Source organism: Coptis chinensis, chromosome 8 (assembly GCF_015680905.1).
Source record: "Coptis chinensis isolate HL-2020 chromosome 8, ASM1568090v1, whole genome shotgun sequence".
Lineage (NCBI taxonomy): Eukaryota > Viridiplantae > Streptophyta > Magnoliopsida > Ranunculales > Ranunculaceae > Coptis > Coptis chinensis.
This window is the reverse complement of record NC_141463.1, coordinates 77,875,925-77,899,506: the sequence shown is the minus strand read 5'-3', so window position 1 is coordinate 77,899,506 and position 23,582 is coordinate 77,875,925. Positions and strand designations below refer to the sequence as shown.

Sequence of the window (23,582 nt, the reverse complement as noted above, 5' to 3'; positions counted from 1 at the left end):
AGAGAGGGCATGTCGGGCACGCCAGAAGGTCACCTGAAAAGTGTTGGCAGAAATTTCCGAGCTAATCAACATCAAAGTTAGCTCGTCCATCCAAATACCATACATGGTCGCTTTTACCCGCACCACGTGTATGTGACGAGGTATATGGTGTTGTGGTTGTCGCGTAAGCCTAGCCGGATAGTATTCAGACCTCCGCACCACTCATATCTTGTTGTATGTTTTGTCAAGCTAGGATGCCAATTGGGCTTAGTATTATGCAAAGTACAAATACACAATGTTAGGTATCTACCTAGTCCATAGGCGATCTTACAACTCGATTAGTTTGCCTACTTCAGCCTTTGGTCCTTATCATCCGCTACAATGTGCATTAAACTCTGCTACTCAGTAAGTGTGCATGCAAGCATTTCGTGTGATTTTTTTGTTTAATATTCATCGGGCGCGAATTGAAAATATTTTTCATGATTCCTAGACCATCAAATTATTAGATTCCAAAATCTAGGGTGACATCATCTTTACCAACAATCTTGACCTCTAGTATATTAGCAACATATGAGTAGACAGATTAATTCTAATTCTGCAACGCACCCTTTACAAGATAATAAACCTGCCTTAAATTGCTTGATTCATGAAGAGAATATAGAAACCGGGAAGTGAAGATGGAGGGAAATTTTCCGTTATGGAACTTCTTTGATTATGGTGTAACAGTTTTTCTTTTGGAATGGGAGGGTATGCAAGAGTGTTCGACAAAGAGCTTAAAACTTAAAGAGGTGGGGAAGCGTTTTCTGTTTTGCCGGTTTGCACGAAGGAAATGCGTCTATAAGTCTTGAAGGAACCATCGGACGCGTCGGCTCAAGTTATTCTTTTGGTAGGATCGTAAAACTTCGGTTCATTCGAAAAAAAATTGATTTGGAATTTTAATTTAGTCTGGAATTTATTAGTTTTGTTTAACGTTTCCAGACACAATCATTGGCTTCTTGAAATTTGCAGAGATGAAGCCAAGTGAGGAGCCAATCTATCGGAAATTTGGAACCCCTACCGTATCCACCACTCACCTGACACCTCATATACTTTTAGCTCAAGAGCACTTCTACATTGGTTCTACGACGATGGTGATCAGCCTCAAATTACTGTTTAGCTCAAAATATATACGAATGACTTTCCAAACTTGCGCCTAGAGATGTATGCCTGCATTTGGCTTAAACCCAAATTATCAGTTATTAAAAACAATGCAAATTTCTAGAATAATCTGCAGTTCAATAATCATTTAGCAACAAAAAATAAAGGGTGGATCAATCGAGAAATATGCAAAGGGGCTAAAGGCCATCGCTGGAGAATACAAAACTGATTCATCATCCGTTAGTTGTTACATAGGCCTAAAATGATTGACGAACCTCCCCACCCAAAAACATGATTCCTCAAAAGCCTCAACTCGCAAGATGATCGGCTGCAATATTACTTGGTGGCTAGGCATATTAAATAAGGCACTCAAACTTGGATCGACAACATTACCGTCATCGAGAACAATAGTCCCATCTGAAAAACAGGATCCAAAGAGCCATAAAGTTATACAAACCGGCCCTTCGACATTTAAGTTCTTAATCCCCCACCCGACAGCCTACATTCGACCGTGGTGGAGGAGGCCGGACTCCTTGAAAATACCGCAAATGATGAAGGCTTTAGCTTTCCAAATGTACCAAATCCGCACCCAATGCCACCGAGTGAGAATAGAGCCGCTTTTCTTTATAAAGAAAAATGAAGCCATCCTCCTGTCAAAGGAGAGTGAAGAAAAAACTTTGACAACCCGACAAGTATTTGAGTTTGTGACCTTTGCCAACCGCCATGATAGAATGAAGAATCATCACCACCAAAAGTCCAAAAGCTCAAAAGTCCCCTGTCCGGACCATTGGAAATAATTCGCAAATAAGTTCAAAACCATTCAGAGATATCTTGAGCAACACATATCATGCCAAAACCCCGGTATAAGATAGTGTAGCAGGGAGCGATTATAATGTCTGCGCATCGGTGGGAAAGACGGAAAACCAAGGAACATACTTTAAAACAACTTCAAACAACTTTACCCTCTGTCCCACATGAAGTCTTTATATACTTAAGGGCGGACAAAAAAAAATTAAACATTACCAAGTTTGAGTTAATCAAAATGAAATTAAAAAAAAAACGCATTCAAAGCCATCAAATTAAAACGCGATTATGAAAGCAAATCATCAAATTTAGGAAGCGACAAAATGAAACTTCAGCAGATATGGAGAAGCATTTAAAATGGAAGCAACATAGAGGAGATCGAAATCTGAAACTTACTTCATCATGAAATCAAGCCATGCTTGGGGTTCTTCCTAAGAGCATTCATGGTGGTGCATACTCGTGGGGCTCAAGTCCATACTCGACAAGAGCTCTCCAACCTCGCCGACCTCTGCGGTTTACCGAGAAAGAATTTTACATGCTTAGCATAAATTGAAAGAGGATGCATATTTTTCCCCTTAAACTATGTGATTATAAGCCAAACTTCGTTGCATTAAAAATAATGAATGTATTAAAAAATATACAAAGGAGAAGAAAGAAAAAGACCACATATCGGGGACACCGATAACTCTTTCCCATCTCTATTCAAATCCCCAACACCCTCAAAACCCTTCCCTTCATCTTCTACATCATCTTTTTAGCGTTGAATTAATCCAAACAAAAATCTCAAAAAAAAATCAAAATCGATGAATAAAAGGAAATTCTAGTGATTTAAAAATTGAAAGTAACAATCATACCTAATTTAGAGAAATAGTCGATGGTTTTTTTGTCCATGGCCTTATAATTTTTCAATAATGAGAGGAGATTGGAGAGAAAAAGAGAAGCTAGAACGATGTAACTGGTTTTCTAGTCGTGTCATAAAGACATGTATACATAAATATCTATTTTTCAACATTTGTGCAACTCGCAAAATCAGATCATGGTGTTGTAATGAATTAGAACATGATACAAACTTTTGTACCTTGGAGTATCCAAAGTCACATATCTTCAATCGTGGAGCAGGGCTTCCGTCCAGTAGCGTGTTCTCCAACTTCAGATCACGATGGCACACTTGCTTCAATTAAAAAATTGAAACAACTACGTTAAAATTCCATATAAATCTCTCTATCAGTAATCACGCGCTCCATAATACTGATTGCAAATGCAGTTTATAATTAAAAAACACTTTTACCATCGAATGACAATAACTAACTCCCCGATATAAGTCGTTGAAAGAAGAAACGGCCCTGCAAACTGCAGAATAAGGGGAAAAAGAAATCAACTCAATGCACCGGAACATCGGGTGGTAAAGTGAAAATGTAGACCACCAACCTCATCTTCACTGAAGCGACCGGCATTACATATACGCTCGAGAAGCTCTCCACCAGACGCATATTCCATTACAATAGCTAGATGGGTCGGTGTTAATACAACCTTGAGTGCATTCAAAGCATCAACAATAAAAAAAAAAAAAAAACTCAGTTTTCATTCCTTCCAATATATACTCTGAAATAAATAATTTCATACCAACCTCTTTGAATCTAATGATATTAGGATGCCTCAATGACCTATGATTAATAATCTCCCTTTGGACATTTTCATCTATCTGTAATAGGTTAAGAAACAAAAAGGCCTACCTGAATTGTCTTGACTGAAGGCTTGGTTGAAGGCTTGGTTGAGACGTCCGATTATTTGTGGGAGAACTGAATTGGAAGAGAGAGAATGATGTTTTCTGTTTGCAAAAGAGAGGGGGAACCGTAAAGTCAATGTATTTAAAGAGGTTGGTATGAAATTAGACCATAATTAATGGTAATTGAAGTGGGTATTAATGGTGTAATTGAAGTGGGTATTAATGGTAGTTAAGTGGCAAAAACCGCGTACATGTCAATATAGAGGCGTGGATTTGGTTTTTGCCCTTAATTTACATAAAACTCCTTTGTCTGTGTGTTGTAATGGAAGGGTATAAATGGAAATACAAAAATAAATGACGAAATAGTCCTTTTTAAAGACATTGAATAATATTTTTTTGTATTAAATTAGGGGTATTAGGCGGTAGAAAAAAGGCTGGTCTAATTTAAAAGGCCAGGTTAATTATGGTGTATTTTACTAATAGATATATATCTGGCCATGCCCTAACATATCCTAATACCCCCTCTTCAAACTCATGATAGGAGTAAGTATAATCATGAGTTTGCATACATACTGGAAAAGGTGTAACTAGAATTCCCACGAGAACAGGAACATGAATCACACTAGAACACGAATCGCCACCAATGAGAACACGAACAAATACCCATGACCACGAATTAACATGAGAACACAAATATAAACCCACAACCACGAATCACCATGACCATGAAAACACCATAAAAAGGCACCAAAAACAATAAACCAAGCTATTCAAGAGTACTCTCAGTCCGCTTCCATAAAAGAGGAACTAGGGGCAGAAGAAGCAGTGGGCACAAAAACAAATGCTGATCCTATAACATGCTTGTCCAAAATTTGTTGCATTGCCCGCAAATCAGAAAGTCGAGCTGCGACTTCATTATCTCGATCTTTGAAGTAATAGGTTGAGAGTGAGACAAGTGAAGTGATGGAATCGGAGTGGGTGGAATGGGTGGATTACGTTGTTGTTGAGAGATCTGGACACCCCTTCCAAGTTTAGGACAATTAATGGCCCAATGCCCCGGTTCATGACAATATCTACACTCATCACTAGGTTGAGGTCCACGAGGCTTCCACTACGAGAATTATTAAATTGGCGATAAGGAGTTGCAAACACTATTGGAGTTAGTTGAGTAGACGTACAACCGACTAGCTTGAGTTTTAAGTCTTTCCTCCTCAGCTAGTAATTCACTTATAACAGTGTCAAGATGAGGCAAAGGACTCCCAGGACTCCTATGCAAAATAGAGCCCCTAATCGATTCGAATTTATCTCAAAGAGCAAGGAAAAACTGGAAGAGCTTTTGCCGCTTCCTTTTATTGGCATAAGGCTTGAAAGCTAACAATTCAGGCGAGTCTATCATGTCGAGTTGATCCAAAATTACTGTCATCTCGTGATGAAACTACTGAATACTTCGGTCTTCTTGACGTGTCGCCCTAATGTCAATCTCTAGTTGAAACTCCTTAGCATAGCTTGACGTATTGAAAATCGTTTGCAAATGATCCCAACATTCCTTAGCAGTGTCAAACTTAGACAATTCTATTTGAATGGTCTTGTGAACAGAGTTGTTAATCCACATAATGATCCGAGCATTGTTCCTCTCCCACTTAGCCTTATTTTTGACATAATCAGGTTGCTTGTCATCAAGGGGTTCAAGAAATGTGCCGGTGATAATGTCCCACACTTCTCTACCTATCAAGAAAAACTTCATCATCTTGGCCCAAACTGGATAGTTTGTGCCATCCAGAATTTGACCAATACCACGTAAAGAATCACCATTGTCCGCCATAACATAAACACGTAAAGAAATACTCAAGGAAGCACCAACAACACTAATCAAATTCCCATTCAAATCCAACCAACAGTTGCTAAAATCATCAATCCACTACAAACAAAAAAGTAACTTAACATAATCAAACCTGAGAATAAAGACGTCACAATCAAACCAGATCCATTTCCAATGAAGATAAAGTGAAAGCTTTCTTTTAACTATCACTCCATTTGAGCAAATTGTGCATTGCTTCCAAAGATTTTGAGTGAATCAGACATTCCCACAAAAAAAAAAAATAAATAAAACAAGACACAAGACACTCAAAAGGACAGAGATTTATTCAATTCAAAAGCAAAGCCAAGGAAAATATATCATAATACTGCACCAAATAAACATCCTTTATGCTGCCAAAGTCTCACAGATCACTACTCATAAGATCAACTCGACCCATTAAGAATCAACAAAAGCATGGATGAGAAACATTTAGACCCCATGGATCATGCTCTGATACCATGTTATCTTATTGAATAACAAAATGGGTTACAAAAGTGAGTATCTTTAGCTATATATACATCTGGGCCAGGCCCTAACATATCCTAATAATTTGAACACAGGTGGGAACTATGCAAATATTCAAAAAGATGATTGGAGCAACCATATCTCAATAAACTTTACCAGACATTCTGCAACCCTTACCCTTTACATGTAATCAATACTCACCTCTCTTAAAGTATATGTGTAATCTATGTATTATTCTCTAAATTTTTGTAAATATGAATCATATTTCATCTTCTTTGCTTTCTCTTTAAAGCTCTTTGTGTTTCCAGGTTTTTTGTTATTATAGTTCTTTTTTACGGAATTACTTTTCTTTTTATTCACGCAAACCTATAATCGAATGGTGATGGAGATGACATTGCGTGTATTTTGTGAATCATGATTTATCTCTATGTTCCATAATTCGAATCTAAACGAGCAATTTAGAAAAAATATGTATAATTTGATCGAATAGGTCTCATGACAATCTTCGGTTTAAACAAAATGATATATGTGTAAGACCAAACCTTGAGTGTTATCACTTAAAAATGTGAGTTTCAAAATCTTATATATAACGTTCAAAGTGGAAGCAAATATGATATCAAGCAAAATGACAGTGGTTGACCAACAAAAATTAATTGAAATCCGCATGAGATATCAATGAGTAAAAATCAAACCGACACATTTTTTTCTCCAAAAGAAACAAAAAATATATATAAATAAAAATACTATAGATAGATGAATTCCAAAACAATTGAAGTCAAAGAAAAGTGCAACCACAAAGAAAAAAAATGGTGAAATCTATAAATCATATGTATGAATCAAGTAACTCGGTAAAATGTTTTTCTCAACAAAAAAAAAAGGAAAAATATTTACTATAGATAGATGAATTCCAAAACAATTAAAGTCAAAGAAAAATGCGATCACAAAAAAAAAATGGTGAAATCTATAAATAATATATATGAACCAAGTAATTCGATAAAATGTTTCTCCTTCAATTATATCTTTTTCCATTTTGTTGTATGGCTACAAAATTTGGACGATATTATCTTGATTGATGACTTCTAATGTGCAATTGAAAAAAGATATGACTTCCAATTGATATAAAAAAAAAAAATGTGAAAATCATCGACTTCCAATGTGCAATTGAAAAAAGATGTGATGACTTCCAATGGATATAAAGAAATGTTTTCTCATAATCATCACGATGGAATGTATGATAATCTCATTTTCAGTCTAACAAAATATGAAAAAATGAGGACCTTGGTAAACTATCTATTTATATTTTTAGTATTGGTACTGAACAATAACGCCCTCGAAATGAGTGTAATAGATTTGGTTGGGAAGCATCACGAAAAGATTAGGAAATCTTTTTCAGCACCGAAAGGAGAAAAGCTTTCATTTCACATCATCTCAGACAGTCAAGTTTCCCTCGACTATATCCGCAATACTCATCCTTATATTGCCGTTGACAAAATGACTCTACATCAGAAAGCAATGAAAAAATATAAAGGTCTTTTGAATTCTTATCCGATCAGTTTCAGTTATGGAAAAGGTTTATGGTTTATGGTTTACGGGTTGCTCAAGCAAAGATCGAACGTCGTCATTTCGGGAGACGGTTGAAGAAGGTATATATATATATATATATATATATATATATATATATATATATATATATATATATATTATTTGATCGAATGGGTCTCATGACAATCTTTGGTTTAAACAAAATGATATATGTGTAAGACCAAACCTTGAGTGTTATCACTTAAAAATGTGAGTTTCAAAATCTTATATATAACGTTCAAAGTGGAAGCAAATATGATATCAAGCAAAATGACAGTGGTTGACCAACAAAAATTAATTGAAATCTGCATGAGATATCAATGAGTAAAAATCAAACCGACACATTTTTTTCTCCAAAAGAAACAAAAAATATATATAAATAAAAATACTATAGATAGATGAATTCCAAAACAATTGAAGTCAAAGAAAAGTGCAACCACAAAGAAAAAAAATGGTGAAATCTATAAATCATATGTATGAATCAAGTAACTCGGTAAAATGTTTTTCTCAACAAAAAAAAGAGGAAAAATATTTACTATAGATAGATGAATTCCAAAACAATTAAAGTCAAAGAAAAATGCGATCACAAAAAAAAATGGTGAAATCTATAAATAATATATATATGAATCAAGTAATTCGATAAAAATGTTTCTCCTTCAATTATATATTTTTCCATTTTGTTATATGGCTACAAAATTTGGACGACATTATCTTGGTTGACGACTTCCAATGTGCAATTGAAAAAAAAAATGTGATGACTTCCTATTGATAAAAAAAAAAAAATTATGAAAATTATAGACTTCCAATGTGCAATTGAAAAAAGATGTGATGACTTCCAATGGATAAAAAGAAATGTTTTCTCAAAATCATCAGGATGGAATGTATGATAATCTCATTTTCAGTCTAACAAAATATGAAAAAAATGATGACCTTGGTAAACTATCTATTTATATTTTTAGTATTGTTTGTTAATTTGAACTTGCGCTTAACGACTTTTGTTATTGGGTTTGAGAGAGAGAGAGAGACAGAGAATTTGATTGCTCAGGCCAGGTTAAATGTGTTTACTTTTCTTATTTGATAAGAGACTTACCTAAAGTATCGTAATATAATATTAATATAATATACATAATAGAAAGTATGCTTAACAAAAAGTAAAAAGTATAACTTAAAGAACAAAAATGAGACTAAAAGATTTTTATATATGTTGATTTATTTTTATTTTTAGTTCTAGTAAGTTATTGTTTTTTTTCTTGGGACCAAGATCACCAACTTAAAATTCGATAAGTGTTATAATTAATACATTTCATGAGAAAATAGGTATTTTTTTAAAAAACAACTAAGCAAATCAAACAGGTCTGAAAGAAATTAAACAACAATTAGTACAATCTATTTACAAAGTGTTCATATTATATCCCATCCCATTGAGAAATTGTAGCCTCTGGAAATTTGTGGAAGCTAAGTCACTATTCTCCTTTTAAATTTTAGATATTGGTGGAACTATGGAAGTACCCACAAAGATGATTGGAACAACCATTATTTAACTATAGCCACAAAATAGATTGTGGAGAAAAGAAATAGTTATGGGGCCGTGTGGTAACCATAAGTCCATAAGTGGGGGATCTCATTGAGGCTTTCCCCTTCATTTATTAAGGGACGATTCTTATTGCCATAGTTATGTGGTCCTGTGGATGTGTACACAATGGAACTAGAGTTTCATCTAACAAGTATTAACTCTTCCAAAGATTCTTTGCTCATGCTGATGTGACTCTTACAATTTAATTTGTACCTAGCAGTCTCTTGGAAAGCAAATTTTTTTTTGGCTATATTCCAACATACCATTTCCCTGATTTGTTATTTTAGTTTTCAAAATATGTAGATTGCAAGTGAATAAATCGAGAGTACTATATGTATGTATTATATTTAACCACAAGCCTGGCTAGTTAGTAAACCAGACATAGAGTGATAATTATTGGTGAAACTTAGGAGCCGAGCCACCAAGAGGTCATACTAGAATTCAATAGACACTTCGATCAACAGCAACTTTTGATCCTTATGCCAAGTTTTAATAAATCAATATTCTCATATTATTATCATCTACGCACGTAAGTAGTGACAGTTCCTAGATTAGAACAGGTAAAATAGTGGAACCAAAATTGACTAGTCCAATTTGCTTTCAAAAGGAAAAATTATAAAAACAATAAAACAAGAAACAACTAGGAAGTAGGAAGTAGCAATTAGGAATAATACTTTCTAAAATTTTAGATTCCCTCTCAATCATACAAACACAGGTCCACAGCACCTCATATTTTAATGTTAATAACAAAAAAAAAAAAAAAAAAAAATCTATTTATTCATAAATCATACTTGTGGAAGACATACACCTGTGACATCACTATTGACGTACTTCAGAATCCGTCTATTTAGACCAAAACCATCAGCTTCCACTACTTACATGCCACGTGTCAGTTTCAACAATGTCCAGGTTCAATGAACCTTAAAAAACTAAACTCTAATTTAAACCCCACCTCATTTCTCCAAAAAAATTCAAAGAAACACAAAAAACAAAAAAAAAACAAAAAACAGAGCAGTCATGGCTTTTTCCGCTACTTCTTCTTCATCTTCTTCAATCTCAGCTTCATTTCATTCACATTCAATCTCTACCCAAGACCACAGAGGTATGTTTCTACAATGCGTAGTTTTTACTTTTTCATAATTCTCAGAAACGTGCTAGTTATTCATGGCTTTTTTTTTTTTTTGAATGGGCAATGTTTGTTTTTGAGCTGCAGGTATACAAGTAGGTTCTTATAGACCATTGGAAAGAATTCTAGCCCCTTCAAAAGGTTTGAATTCTTCTAGAAGACGTTCTTTAGTGAAACCTGTGTTTGCAGAGTTGAAACGTAGTGATTCTATTGTTCCTTCAGTTGCTACTTCTATTATTGTTCCTGGTATGTATGGTTTAATTGTTTAGTTTGTTTTATGTAATGAGTGTATGTAAAATTGTGTGTTAATTGTTAAACATGTGTGTTTGTTGTGTATATAGAAGTGGAAGAAAAAGTTGACAAGGTTGAGAGTATTGAGGAGTTGGCTAAACAACTTGAAAATGCTTCACCTCTTGAAATCATGGATAAAGCTCTTGAGAAATTTGGAAATGATATTGCCATTGCTTTCAGGTATTATGTCCAATTTGATTTATTTGAGTTATATGTGTATTTGCATTTTAATCTTGAGTTGGTATTGATGATATGGTGTTGGTTTTTAATTAATGTAGTGGAGCTGAGGATGTTGCGTTGATTGAATATGCGAAATTAACTGGTAGACCATTTAGGGTGTTTAGTTTGGACACTGGAAGATTAAACCCGGAGACGTATGAGTTTTTCGATACAGTTGAGAAGAGATATGGGATTCATATTGAGTACATGTTTCCTGATGCAGTTGAGGTGCAAGGGTTAGTAAGAACAAAGGGGTTGTTTTCATTTTATGAAGACGGGCATCAAGAATGCTGTAGAGTGAGGAAAGTTAGACCATTGAGGAGAGCATTGAAGGGTCTTAAAGCTTGGATCACTGGTCAAAGGAAAGACCAATCTCCAGGAACTAGATCTGAAGTTCCCGTTGTTCAAGTCGACCCAGTGTTTGAAGGTGTCGATGGGGGTGTTGGTAGCTTGATTAAATGGAATCCAGTTGCGAATGTAGATGGTCGTGACATATGGAACTTTTTAAGAGCTATGGATGTACCTGTGAACACGCTGCATTCGCAAGGTTATGTTTCGATTGGATGTGAACCATGCACAAGGCCTGTATTGCCTGGGCAACATGAGAGGGAAGGAAGGTGGTGGTGGGAGGATGCAAAGGCTAAAGAGTGTGGACTTCATAAGGGGAATATTAAACAGGAGCATGCTGACCAAGCAAATGGGGCTGCTTTAACTAATGGGAATGCTGTTGAGGTAGATATCTTTGATACTCAAAGCATTGTGACTTTGAACCGGATGGGGATTGAGAATTTGGCCAAGATGGGAAGTAGGAAAGAACCATGGGTTGTTGTACTTTATGCTCCTTGGTGCCAATTTTGCCAGGTAAACATCTTTTCTGTTGATTTCATCATAAAATGTTCATTGTAGGTTTGATGTTTTTCTGACTTTATGTTTGGTTTGTGCAGGCAATGGAAGGTTCATTTGTTGAATTGGCAGATAAGCTCAAGGGGTCAGGTGTAAAAGTTGGCAAGTTCAGGGCTGACGGCGAGCAGAAAGCTTATGCTCAACAGGAGCTGCAGCTAGGGAGCTTCCCAACAATACTCTTCTTCCCTAAACATTCCTCCCAAGCCATCAAGTACCCATCAGAGAAGAGAGATGTAGATTCCCTTTTGGCTTTTGTGAATGCCCTTAGATGAGGGCATTTACTGGCATTGTCATATAATACTGATTAGCTACGCAGCTTGGACAGAAAAATTGCTAAGGAAAATGAAGGGGTGCTGTTATGAATAGGCCAGGCAAGAGGAGAATGTATCTTTAGTTCTTTTATACATTTTTTGTTTTGGTAGATGAGTCAGAGTGTTTATAGTGAAGTAGAGAGAGTTCCTCTGAAAATCTTCAATTGTTCTTGGTTTTTTTCTTGTAGAGTGCAGAAGTAGAGAGAGTTCCTCTGAAAATCTTCAATTGTTCTTTTTTTATCTTGTAGAGTGCAGATTGTTAGACCATCGAAGTGGTCTCACAATCTTCCTTTGTTTTGCCCGTTAAAATTTTTAATGAGATAATGTAACAAATACTTTGATTCTGTTAAATACTCATGTTGTATCCCAATCATTCTAGACACTATTCCAATCATCTATAAATTTCTTCCTTTCTTTAACTTTTCCTAGATATTCAATCTTCATTTTCCGCTCCTTATGTCACCAGTGTCCACTCCTACAAAAAATATTGTAAGATCACCTGCACATTCAATAATTTAGGAGACCACGTATAAGTTATAACTAAGATTTATAATTTTATATATAGCCATTGTACGTTTCCTCTGTATTTTGGGTGATCATCAGATCATGCATTCTTACAGTTGCTTCTACCATGTCTCATAGTATCATACGTTCTTACAATTATAGCATAGATTCAATTAATCCCGGGATATATATATTTTTTTTGCTAAAGTACGAAAACAACTTTAGTATGATGTGCCTCATGGCCCGACGTCAACGATATGTGCAGTTTGTGCACTCTTCTTTTCCTGTTTACATGTGCCCTCCTAAGTAAAAGATTAGCGCTTGCTTGATTTGAGAGAATAAGAATGTTCAGGAGAGGCTTTGAATGTGTTTTCCTGTATCATTAGAATATCTATACGAAATGTTTCTCAGAGTTTTCTTGGCCTCATTTTTCACATGGATATAGTAGGATTTGAGTTGCAAAATACTAACTAAACAATGATTACATCATTAAATTCGTATCTTAAAAGCACACATATTATTGATCTTTGGGATCAATTAGGTTCAATCCTTCACTGATCCTAAAGACTCAGATCAACTAACTGTGAAGGAAACTTAACTATCTTAGTTCGACCAAGCATTTTATCTCCACTGATCAAAATGGCTTAAAGAAAGGTTCAACAACTAAAGAGACTGGAGAAGAATAAATCTGCACACCCAGTGACCCAGGCTGTCAATAACCTTTGTGACTTGCACTATAATATCAGTTCAGGGAGAGGTGAGCTTCCCACAATCAAAGTCAGATTTCTTGAGTAACAAACCAGCTAGGTACGACGACAAAAACTTGTCTCTAAAGAAGTTCATGATCTTCCCATTGCTCTGTTGTAACATACCGACAATATAAGATGTAGCAATGAGCTCAAAACTTCTCCACTTTCTTTCCTCAGCAAACTTCTTAATACCTTTCCTGATCCTCTTATATTCTTCTTCATCATTGGCCTTTTCTTCAGTTTGCTTTCTCGGAAAGACTTCAGAAAGACATCTTGCTAAAACAACGCCATCTTCTAAGGCCGCACAACCGCCTTGGCCAATATCAGGAGTCATAGGATGCAGAGCATCCCCTGCTACACATACATTTTCTTTGTAGATAGCACCTGGCCATAGTACATTCAATGGTTGCGCGGATCTTAATGGAGCTGAGATAATGCTTTCCAAACCGGTTTTTTCTACGACGCCCAGTACTTCTTTAGGAACTTTACCAAGATTTTGTAGCACGATTTGTTTTATTTTGCTAAGGTCTTCTTCCTCTCCTGCTTCTTTGTCTACAACCACACGTCATACCATTAGTTTCAGAAAAAAAAATTGTTGAGCAGAGTCCTGCAACAATGTAGTTTCTGTTTCAAATATCAAGAAGAAAAACATACGTTGTGTTTAAGCACAATACTTGTTGATGTTGAAATGTCGAAGTAGAAAAGCCTAGTCGAAATTAGATATTTACCAAAAGAAAACCACGCAATAGAAATTCTTACTTACGTTGAGCAGATGGAGTGTAAGTGAAGAACCAGTACATGTGCTTCTGCTCGCAGGGAAGGAATCCTGAGCGAAAGCCATTTCCGGAAAACAGCAGGAACTTTGGTTCAAAATTATGACCATCTGGAAATTCTACAAAACCTCTGATTGCCGCCCTTCCTGTATAACTCGGTTTCTTAAGACCTAGCCATTTTGCTACCACGGAATTTACTCCATCACACCCAATTAATAACTGATATTTTGTTCCATATTAGTAAGTTCCATTGTTCAGCACATCGAATGCATGTAGGTAATTATGTTACATATAATAGTAGTTATGTTGTTGTTTCTTACCTTGGTCTTCAACATGGAGCCATCTGCCAAGTGCACCAATTTGAAGTACTTCGCTTCTTCAATGGAAACAACCTTGGAGCAGAATCTTATAGTACCAGGAGGCAGTTCTTTTGCAAGGGTTTCAAGAAGTTCCTTCCTTCTCACACAACGAATTTCATGGTCTCCACTACACATGATCCCAGTTTCAAATTTCATGCACATGTGTATTTAATAATTTATCAAATTACCAGTTCATGTCCACTACACCATAACAACGTAATATTGTGAGTATGGCTCGTTTTTTTTTATAGGCAACACGACTTTTAGCTCTCAACACCAGGCTGGGACCTCAATTGTGGTGCGGGAAACCTCGCATATGTAGGCTAGGCACCCAAGCCTGTCTGGCCGCACCAGCATTTCCCTATGCAGAAACTTAGGCTGAAGACCAAATTTTTACTAGAAAACTGCCTACTGCCCACAGTTGTGTCCTCCCTATAACCTGGGGTTACCAAGGAGACTGCATATTCAGACCTTCCTTGAGGTGGCTGCAAACTCAAACCAGCACATTGCGGTGGGTGTTGGCTAAACTATATGGGCTTTGTTGGTGATGTGATGAGTGTCTGACAGACTTTGAGATCAATTGATTTGTGTTCTTATCTATTTATGTGTTGATGTGTGTGTGTATGTACTCACTGTTTTCCTTTGACCTCAAACGACATTTTTGAGGTAGGCCATCCCGAAACCGTAGATGAAACAACAATTCTGCAGTAGATCAATTGAAATGAAATAACTTTTATGATAAATTTTCTACATTTGATCACCCTTGTATTGTTGTACATAACAATTCAAAAGAATACGAGTATGACTAATCAATGTAATGAGAGTTGAAGAACTAACGAATTCACTTACCCCTCAAGTTGGTTATGATTTTGTCTAAGAGTATCTCCAATGCCAATAGCATCAAGAGCCTTCCAAGCATTTGTCCATGTTGTAAATGCAAATCCAGTCGCCCTCAAACCTTCCCATGATTCCAAAACCAAGCTTCGATTCCCATCCTATATAATTTGACAATAATTTATCAACCACAATACCCAAATCAATTAACTTAAATCTGAAAACTAGTCTCCTGATTTTTTTATTTTTATTTTTATTTTTTCATTTTTTGTTTAAAGTTCGTCGAAGTGAAGGAGGAAACTCTACGCGTTAAGTAGGAAAAGTATCTTTGCTACAGAGATCTGTGGGTACTCTGAAAGGCAAAGTGGTTTGCTTGTTGTTCTGTAACTAAGTGCTGCTGATGTGAATTTCTTCTCATTTTACATGTAACCAAATTGGTTTAGTACTGCTATTTAGCTAGTGCAAATAGAATATGTAGTTGTGAATAGCACCTGTGAAGCCCCAAGGCAGTGGTGAGTCCAGCTATCCCAGCACCAACAATTACAATATCTTCAACAGTTCCCATTGACAACAAAAGCAATGATCACCTTCACTTTTCCTTGTGCTGCTACTATTAACTACTAAGTAGATTGGAGCCGGCCTTGACAAGAGAAGGATAGATTTGGCAGTAGCTAAATAGCAGGGACCAGGTAAGCCATGACATCGCTGCAGTAACTTGATTATTGCTCAATTGATCTTTTTTGAATTGATTATTTATTTGTCCCTAGTATACATATCGTCCTTTGTGCACAAAATATACATTTTTTAGAAAAGTTTTCACCAACTTGAATAATTAATTCGACTAAATATATCAACAAAAAAGAAAAGCCAAGGTGAGATCACTGTCACTAATGCAATTCAATACATCTAGACATGTGCATTTAACGCGCATCTTGACACCCGCACTGGGCTTAAAATAAAACTTTGATCTAACAAGATTGGTTTTAGTCTCATTCTGTGAGAACTGCCAACCGAGCTTAAAATAAAACTTTGATCTAACAAGATTGTTTATATGTGCTAAGCCTATAATAATTGGCATGTTTTTAATGGAAAAGAAACGAAGAAATCTAGCATGTAATAGCACAATGGAAAATTCAGCAGTAAGAAACATACTTTATTGCATTTATTGATAGAATTCGTAAAAAATGAAGAACAAAAACTGAAGTAACGTAAAAACAACAGTACATATTATAAAAGCCACAAATATACAACACAGGTTTAGGCTTGCCGCTTGCATGCTCTACACAGCAAGTAATCTTCTCCTACTCTGAACAGTGTTTGTAGCCCAAAGAGCTGCACCATAGATCACAACATTCCCATCACCTTGCATAATCAAGCGGTAGTCATTGGGACCCCGTGCACTCTCACTACTCCACACAACATCAGTTCCAGATAAGATCACAAGGTTGCCGTTGTTCTGTAAGGTAGCCCTACATGACGTGCCCCTTCCATTAGTTGCAGAATTCCAGAGCACCCTGTTTCGGTTCACATACAAGACAAGGTTACAATCTGATTGCATTATGAATCTGTAAGGACCATTCTCAATGAATTCATTAGAGTTCAATATGTCACCACTGAAGAGAATATCTTCAGAAACAGCGCTATTGATAGACAAGATAACAAGAAGCAAAAGAGACGATAATATGTTGAATGTACGTGCCATCTTTATATGTTGATCGTAGATTATGAATGCAGCAGATACAATATTGGGAGAGAAGAAGGATGTTGTGAACAGGGGCGGCTCAAGGCCATTGGGGGCCCTAAGCAAAACTCAAATAAGGGGCCTTCTACAATTAATACCAATAAAAATTGTTTACAACTTATTGCTTTATATGTTTACATTATTTCATCATATGAATGCAAACCCTCATCCTTTATCCAGGCTTGGGACCGGCAATGTATTATCAAAATACTTTGGCAGACTTTAAAGTTTTTTGTTTCATTTTGTTTTTTTTTAACACGAAGAAATTATTACATTTCACAAACTTCAATTAAATTTCATTTTTCTTACTTTTTGAGTTGCAAAATCACTAATTAAATCTTTGTATTCAAGTTCTTCTAGAAAATCTCTTTCTATAGATAATGTAGCTAATCCACTTAATCTTAGTTATGTATCAATTTTATCTCATCGTCTGTGGTCATAAATATCTTGAACTAAAGAGTTGAATTGTTCATTGAGGTTCTCATCAATACTAGCAAGCTGCAAGTCTACTGTTGAGTTATCATTTCTTTCATTTGTTTGATTTTCTTCAATGTTATCTTGAACATAAACACTAGGAACAAAATTTACATTAGGATCGATATCGATTGTGTTCTATATTTTCATTATTATCCACTTCTATTGGTTGGTCGTTGTTCATTTGCTAAATTATCACTTAAACTAACCGATTCACTTTGTTTATAGTTTTTATAAATTTAAATATAGCTCCTCTTTGAGATTCAATTGCCTCATCTGCTTTTTTTCTTTTCTTGACGTTTTTATTATCGGATTTATACTTTCGGTTCATATCGAAAACGTAAAATAATATGCAAGCAGCAAGCAATAAGTCCTCACATAGTCACATAACATGCCAAAATAAAAAAATAAAATGGAAACAATCACCGTGGAGATGAAGCTTTATTGATAGCCAAGTCGCATTGGAACTTCAAAAAAGAGTAGACAATCCACGAGACCACGACAACCACTTTGACTAAGCAACTAGTCCAATTATACCTTAAAACCACTATCCATTATCCACAAAATGAAAATAATGAGTTTGAGTGTAAATATAAAATGATCAAATTAGAATTTAGATGATAACAAATTAACAATTAAAGTAAAAAAAGACCCCAACCTTTTTTTTTCTTTTCTTGAATAATCTTCTCACAAGTCACAAACTTTAAACTTTAATAAATTGCTTAACGATTGAATTAATCAAATAATTCAATTAATTAGGCACATACGAATGAGCTATCGCCTTATCGCGACACTTGGTCCCCACGCCGGGTGGGGAGGTAATGTCGAGCTCTGCTCCTAAGCGGAAGGAGTAGCTAGCCCATTTGCTGCTATGCGGTTTTACGATTGTAGCTGGGTTGGGTTTAGAATGAATAGCAAAGGGAATGAATCAAACAAATTTCCGGCGAAGAAGGCCTCGATCCGAGGTTGAGTTTGAAGTTCTCGATTGATAAAAACATACGGGGCATAGGATGGATAGGCCCCAACCGAAGACAAAATGCAAAAGCCAATTCTCGTGCGTCAAGGTAGGGGTTCAGATCTCATCATGCCTTGTTGCTTACTTTAACCGACCCACTCAATCCCCTCATTCTCATTTGCTTGCCACTCCACTACTTCTGGCGTGATTAGAAGCTATTGAAAACTATTGAACTAGCTCCTCGGCTTAAGATCTCAAAGTAGCCTCACACATAGTAAGTCCTTTTGCCTATCGGCTAAGCTAAAGGTCAGCCAACGCTTTCTTGAGCTAGCGACCTATCCTATAGCAACTTAGGTCCTTCCTTTTAGTACTCGGTTTTGCAATTGAATTAGACACTTTGACTTGCAGATGAGGGAGTCGACTTGGCACTTTCTTCGGATTCGGGTTGGGAACTAGACGCCGCCAAGGAAATGAAGTCGATCCGATGACGAAATTACTACATGGCGGGAAGACTCTGAGTGAGCTGGTGGGATCGCGGGAAGCCAGACCGTGAGCACAAGTCCTATCTATGCTTGGTGCCAAGGTATCTCAAACTAGAAGTAAAACTACTCCTCAAAACTAACGGATTGTGAGCAAGCCTAAGCTACGATAGCTCGTGGCTCATGCTTCTTTCTCGGACCATCGTTATCATTCCGATTCCGCAAAGATCAGAAGTTTCCTCCTCGTACTAGGCGTGAGGCCACTTCAAGCCTTCGAGCTGAGAAAGTGCACTCTTAAGAAGCAATGGAAGGGACCCCGCCTACTTCAAGCTCCATGACCAAGCTCACACCACTAGGCCCCTTCTCTAAAAGGCTGGCTCAACGGAATCGATAGTCTAGTCCTCTACGGAATGAAATGCATATTCAACTAGAAAACATCCCGTGATCAAAACACGATATCCTTCCTACCCCCCGACCCCCTAAAGGTTCATTCCCTCAGACGGTGGTGGACTGGTCAAGACTCAAAGCAATTTGCTTCCTTTAGCTCCCTCTAGCCGGCTTTGTCGGGGCTCTTGGCCAACTATGGCTTTGAAGCCTACTTATTTATCTCCGAACCTAGTAAACTCGATGACGCGCCATTAGCTTCTTAATAGGTTCCATCACGACCGAATTCCGTTTGCTTGTAATGGCCCCCCTTACTCGCCCCCTATTGTTTTCTAAGCCTCGTTTGCTTGGGCTAGTGTAGTTTTTTTCGGAATCTATATTAGGTTGGTTTGCAATCTGGTCAAAGATCCCATCCGTAGTTTTCTAGGTGTAGGACGGCTTCAAAGCCTCTGTTTGCTCCCTCTTATGCCTTCTTTGCCTATTGCCTGGTATCGAGTCCCTTCCCTCTCTTCCCAAGCTTCTTTTTTTATGCCACAAAGACTCCTAAAGTAGAAACAGATTCTTGTATAGCGATTGCTATTTTTACTTGAGTCAATTCGCGTGTTTTTTTAAACCCGCCGGTGAGATACGTGCAAGATCATTATATCATAAGAGAAGAAAGAAAGGAGTAGGTTCTACCACCCTTAGTCTTCCTGTTGCTATATTTACATACTATTTCCTCATCCCGCTATTCCTGACTTTAGGAAGGAATGGGCTGTCAAGGGAAGGGTAAAGATCCTCCCTCCATTTGCATATATAGGATAAATGACCCCAGCTACCACTGATCGAACCCGGCGATGGCATTGATCTGAACACCTTTACCTTGGTGGGATAAGATCTAGGGAACCTTAGAAAGGTCTCCGTTTACATGATCAGTAATATAATGAATGAATCATAGAAAAGATTAAAGAATGAATTATACTCTTTCGTCTAACAAATAACCCATGGACGCTTAAAGGAAAGGCATTGGAACTCCGGATTGAATTTAGAACTCGACAATTTAAAACTCGACAGAGTTCAAAACTCGACAGAGTTCATCAACTCCTCGACAGAGTTCACCGAACTCCCAATTTAAAACCTCAACAAAGTCCTAAGAATTGTATTATTATTAATTGTATGGGCTTAAACATGCAGTTAAACTTATCCATCTACTTCTTTACCAAAAAAATATCAATCATCTTAATACCTTGATTTTAACTAATCATTGTTTCCTGCCGACTCCTTCCCCAGTAGGATTGTGTAGTTTGTTGAGTAGTACCAACTACTAACTGTAGGTCCTATGTATGGAATTGATTGGAGGATGTATTCTTAATATTGAAACGTAAATGTCCGTTGGATGGCAGAGTTAAAGGCTTAGCCATAATTATCAATTTATAATAGATAATGTGAAGATGAGTATAGCATTAGTGACGAAAGTGATGAACGTGACAAACCTTAACATTTTTTCTTTCTCTTTCACCTAACAAAACAAAAAAAAATCCAAAAGCAAAGGAAGAAAATAAAATGCAGCAAATTGGTTAGCATTCATAATATACTTTCATTTTAAAATTTGTCTTAGTAGCGAGGAGTTTACAATGCAAAATCCTCTCAAGATAACTTCTTCCGTTATACGCTAAATTATTAATTCAAAATCAATAATGAAAATAAGCATGATTTATTCTCTCTAATAGTAACTTAACTCAACATCTATTTTTAGCTAAACTGTGTTTACTCTTTTTGTATCTTGTCATGTAATTCATCAACATGGGGAAAGTACAAAATGGGTGTCTAGAATTCAAAAGAATTGAATCAAACATAACATTATATATATATAAAAAAAAGATAGAAAGATAGAACAGGTTACGAAGCGAGAGCTATATATTTATTTTGAATCAAGCAAGATCTACTCGGTCGATATGGCCTCAAATAAAAATCTAGTGATATCAACAGGAGAGACAATAAGTTCATAACTTCATTGTTTGATTTAATGATTTATTTATTTTGAACTTGGATAAACATAACATTGATGTCTATGTCTCCATTTCTATAAATCAAAAAATTAAAAATATAAATAACTTAAAACAAAAAAAAAATCCCAATGTACATAAACGGTGTAAATAACTTAAACATCGAAACTCTGACAGAGTTAACCAAATATGCTACTTCACCGAACTCTGGCAGAGTTCAAAACTCTGACAGAATTCAAAACTCTGACAGAATTCAGAACTCTGATAGAGTTCAAAACTCTGACATAATTCAAAAACTCGATTGAATTCACCAAACTCGATGAGAATTTAGAACTCGACATTCACCGAACTCCGACAGAGTTCAAAACTCGGCTGTAATTCATTTGAACTCGACGAATTTAGAACTCGCCGAGTTGAACTCGACGAGTTGAAGTTCGAACTCGACAGAGTTGAGAACGACAGAGTTCGACAGAGTTCAAAACTCGACAGAGTTCATCGAACTCGGCAGAATTTAGAACTCGACAGAGTTCAAAACTCGACGAGTTCACCGAACTCGACAGAATTTAGAACTCGACAAAGTTCAAAACTCGACAATTCAAAACTCGACAGAATTCAACTAAACTCGATTTAATTTAGAACTCGGAATTCACCGAACTCGACGAGTTCATCAAATATGCTAACACCTAATTAAAACACATTTAGCTCCTTGAACTCGCTAAGCATGAGAGTAGTAGCCGCACGATTCAGCAGATTTAAAGCGACTCTAAAGCTAATACAAATAGGGTGGTGTCGGTATTCAAGGATATTGGATAGGTTAGTTGTTGCTTCTAGTCATATTGCATTTGGATCTTCCAAATAATCTGAGAAGCAAAATGCTTTCGAATCCAATATTTCTATCGGTTATTAGTTGTTGCTTCTAGTCATGTGACATAGATGCAAGTTAAATCACATCCACTTCATAAGTAAATTTACATTCTTAAAACAAAAAGAATATTCTTGGTTTAATTTTATTACTTAATAAGGTTCAGGTTTAATATAAGTTAAAGATATATGAAATGCTATCGAAAAGGAAGTATCATGCCGCTTCTAACCTTTTGATTTCAACGAGCGCATCTTGAGCCACCAAATATACGGCCGCAACAAAAATAACCTTTTAGAACCTAACAACATAAACGGAAAACAGATCTAAATTAGATGTGGTGAATTAGACCGATAAGTTCACATACCGAGAAAAAGAAGAGATGGACTTCAAAATCGACAAAGCAATATATGGTTGTTTTTGTAGATCGCCGGATTAGTCGATCCCTCTCTTTTTTGGTTAGATCGGTCTCTTTTTTTTTGGTTAGATCGGTCTCTTGGTCTTAATTTTTGGTTAGATCGGTTTTGAATTTCGGTTTTTTTTTTGTTAGATCGGTTTGAACTCTTTGGTGAAGATCGGTTTTTTTTTTTTTAAGAGAAGATCGGTTTCTTTTTTTTTAAGAGAAGATGATGAAATATCGAAATATCGGTAAATATCAGTAAATTGGGTGAATTAGATCTGAAGATCTAGAGGGCTCGATCGGACGGCTCAAATGAAGAGTGAGATAAGGGTGGCACTCTAAGAGTGGCACCCTAGACAAACCGCATATATATATATATATATATATATTTTTCCGAATGCAAGTATACCGCCCCGGTATAGATTAGATTATGCACACCCTATTCCACCTCCTAAAAAAAGGTGTATCTTATTCTTTGGGACCACGGTTTGTGTTGGGTACTCGAAAAAACGATTATTACAAGTGTGACATTGGTTTCAAAAATTAAAAAAAAACAATTATTACAAGTATGCTATTGATTCCCAAAAAATTGAATTCAAAACCCCAAACTTAAACGACCCGGCTAGGTCGTTTGGACTAAGTCCCAAACGACTTGGCCACACCGTTTAGGACTTAGTCCAAACGACCCGGCCACACCGGTTAAGAGCCCAAAAAACAGAACTTCGAATTTTTTTTCAAAGTTCAAATCCCAAACGACATGGCCACACCGTCTGGACTGAGTCCAAAACGATGTGGCCATGTCGTTTGGGATTTGGACTTATAAAAAAATAGACACACCATTTGGACTTAGAAAAATCCCCAACGATATGGCCACACCGTTTGGACTAAGTCTCCAACGATATGGTCACACCGTTTGGACTTAGTTCAAAACGATGTGGCCATGTCGTTTGGGATTTGAACTTTGAAAAAAAATTCAAAGTTCTGTTTTTGGGCTCTTGACGGTGTGGGTCGGTCGTTTTGGATTAAGTCCCAAACGACTTGGCCGGGTCGTTTGGACTAAGTCCCAAACGGTGTGGCCAAGTCGTTTGGGACTTAGTCCAAACGACCTAGCCG

General features: G+C 36.4%; 3 protein-coding genes and 1 pseudogene across 3 annotated transcripts; 1 reads left to right on the top strand and 3 right to left on the bottom strand.

Moving 5' to 3' along the window:
• Positions 1 to 2,798: 2,798 nt before the first annotated feature.
• LOC147483216 (uncharacterized) lies at positions 2,799 to 5,634 on the bottom strand (annotated as a pseudogene).
• A 4,435-nt stretch (positions 5,635 to 10,069) lies between these two features.
• Positions 10,070 to 12,324, top strand: LOC147483215 (5'-adenylylsulfate reductase 3, chloroplastic-like). The gene is made up of 5 exons (XM_086575550.1): positions 10,070 to 10,225; positions 10,337 to 10,495; positions 10,591 to 10,720; positions 10,819 to 11,620; positions 11,704 to 12,324. The coding sequence occupies exons 1-5, from the start codon at positions 10,141 to 10,143 to the stop codon at positions 11,932 to 11,934; spliced, it is 1,407 nt and encodes a 468-aa protein (XP_086431676.1). The 5' UTR covers positions 10,070 to 10,140; the 3' UTR covers positions 11,935 to 12,324.
• An 833-nt stretch (positions 12,325 to 13,157) lies between these two features.
• Positions 13,158 to 15,887, bottom strand: LOC147483214 (monooxygenase 2-like). Its single transcript, XM_086575551.1, has 7 exons — positions 15,684 to 15,887; position 15,544; positions 15,208 to 15,353; positions 14,992 to 15,060; positions 14,320 to 14,485; positions 13,990 to 14,218; positions 13,158 to 13,778 (listed from the first exon to the last, which is right to left on the bottom strand). The coding sequence occupies exons 1-7, from the start codon at positions 15,755 to 15,757 to the stop codon at positions 13,225 to 13,227; spliced, it is 1,239 nt and encodes a 412-aa protein (XP_086431677.1). The 5' UTR covers positions 15,758 to 15,887; the 3' UTR covers positions 13,158 to 13,224.
• A 584-nt stretch (positions 15,888 to 16,471) lies between these two features.
• Positions 16,472 to 16,894, bottom strand: LOC147483213 (mannose-specific lectin-like). The gene has a single exon (XM_086579512.1). It carries the CDS (start codon positions 16,892 to 16,894, stop codon positions 16,472 to 16,474), a length of 423 nt encoding a protein of 140 aa, XP_086435638.1.
• Between the last annotated feature and the right edge of the window lie 6,688 nt (positions 16,895 to 23,582).

Coding starts and splice junctions, on each gene's coding strand:
- LOC147483214 (XM_086575551.1), bottom strand. CDS start 15,757: ATGGGAACTGTTGAAGATATTGTAATTGTTGGTGCTGGGATAGCTGGA. Junction 15,061..15,207: donor AATCATAACCAACTTGAGGG/GTAAGTGAATTC, acceptor GATCTACTGCAG/AATTGTTGTTTCATCTACGG. Junction 13,779..13,989: donor TTACACTCCATCTGCTCAAC/GTAAGTAAGAAT, acceptor GTGTGGTTGTAG/ACAAAGAAGCAGGAGAGGAA.
- LOC147483215 (XM_086575550.1), top strand. CDS start 10,141: ATGGCTTTTTCCGCTACTTCTTCTTCATCTTCTTCAATCTCAGCTTCA. Junction 10,226..10,336: donor CTCTACCCAAGACCACAGAG/GTATGTTTCTAC, acceptor TTTGAGCTGCAG/GTATACAAGTAGGTTCTTAT. Junction 11,621..11,703: donor CTTGGTGCCAATTTTGCCAG/GTAAACATCTTT, acceptor TGGTTTGTGCAG/GCAATGGAAGGTTCATTTGT.
- LOC147483213 (XM_086579512.1), bottom strand. CDS start 16,894: ATGGCACGTACATTCAACATATTATCGTCTCTTTTGCTTCTTGTTATC.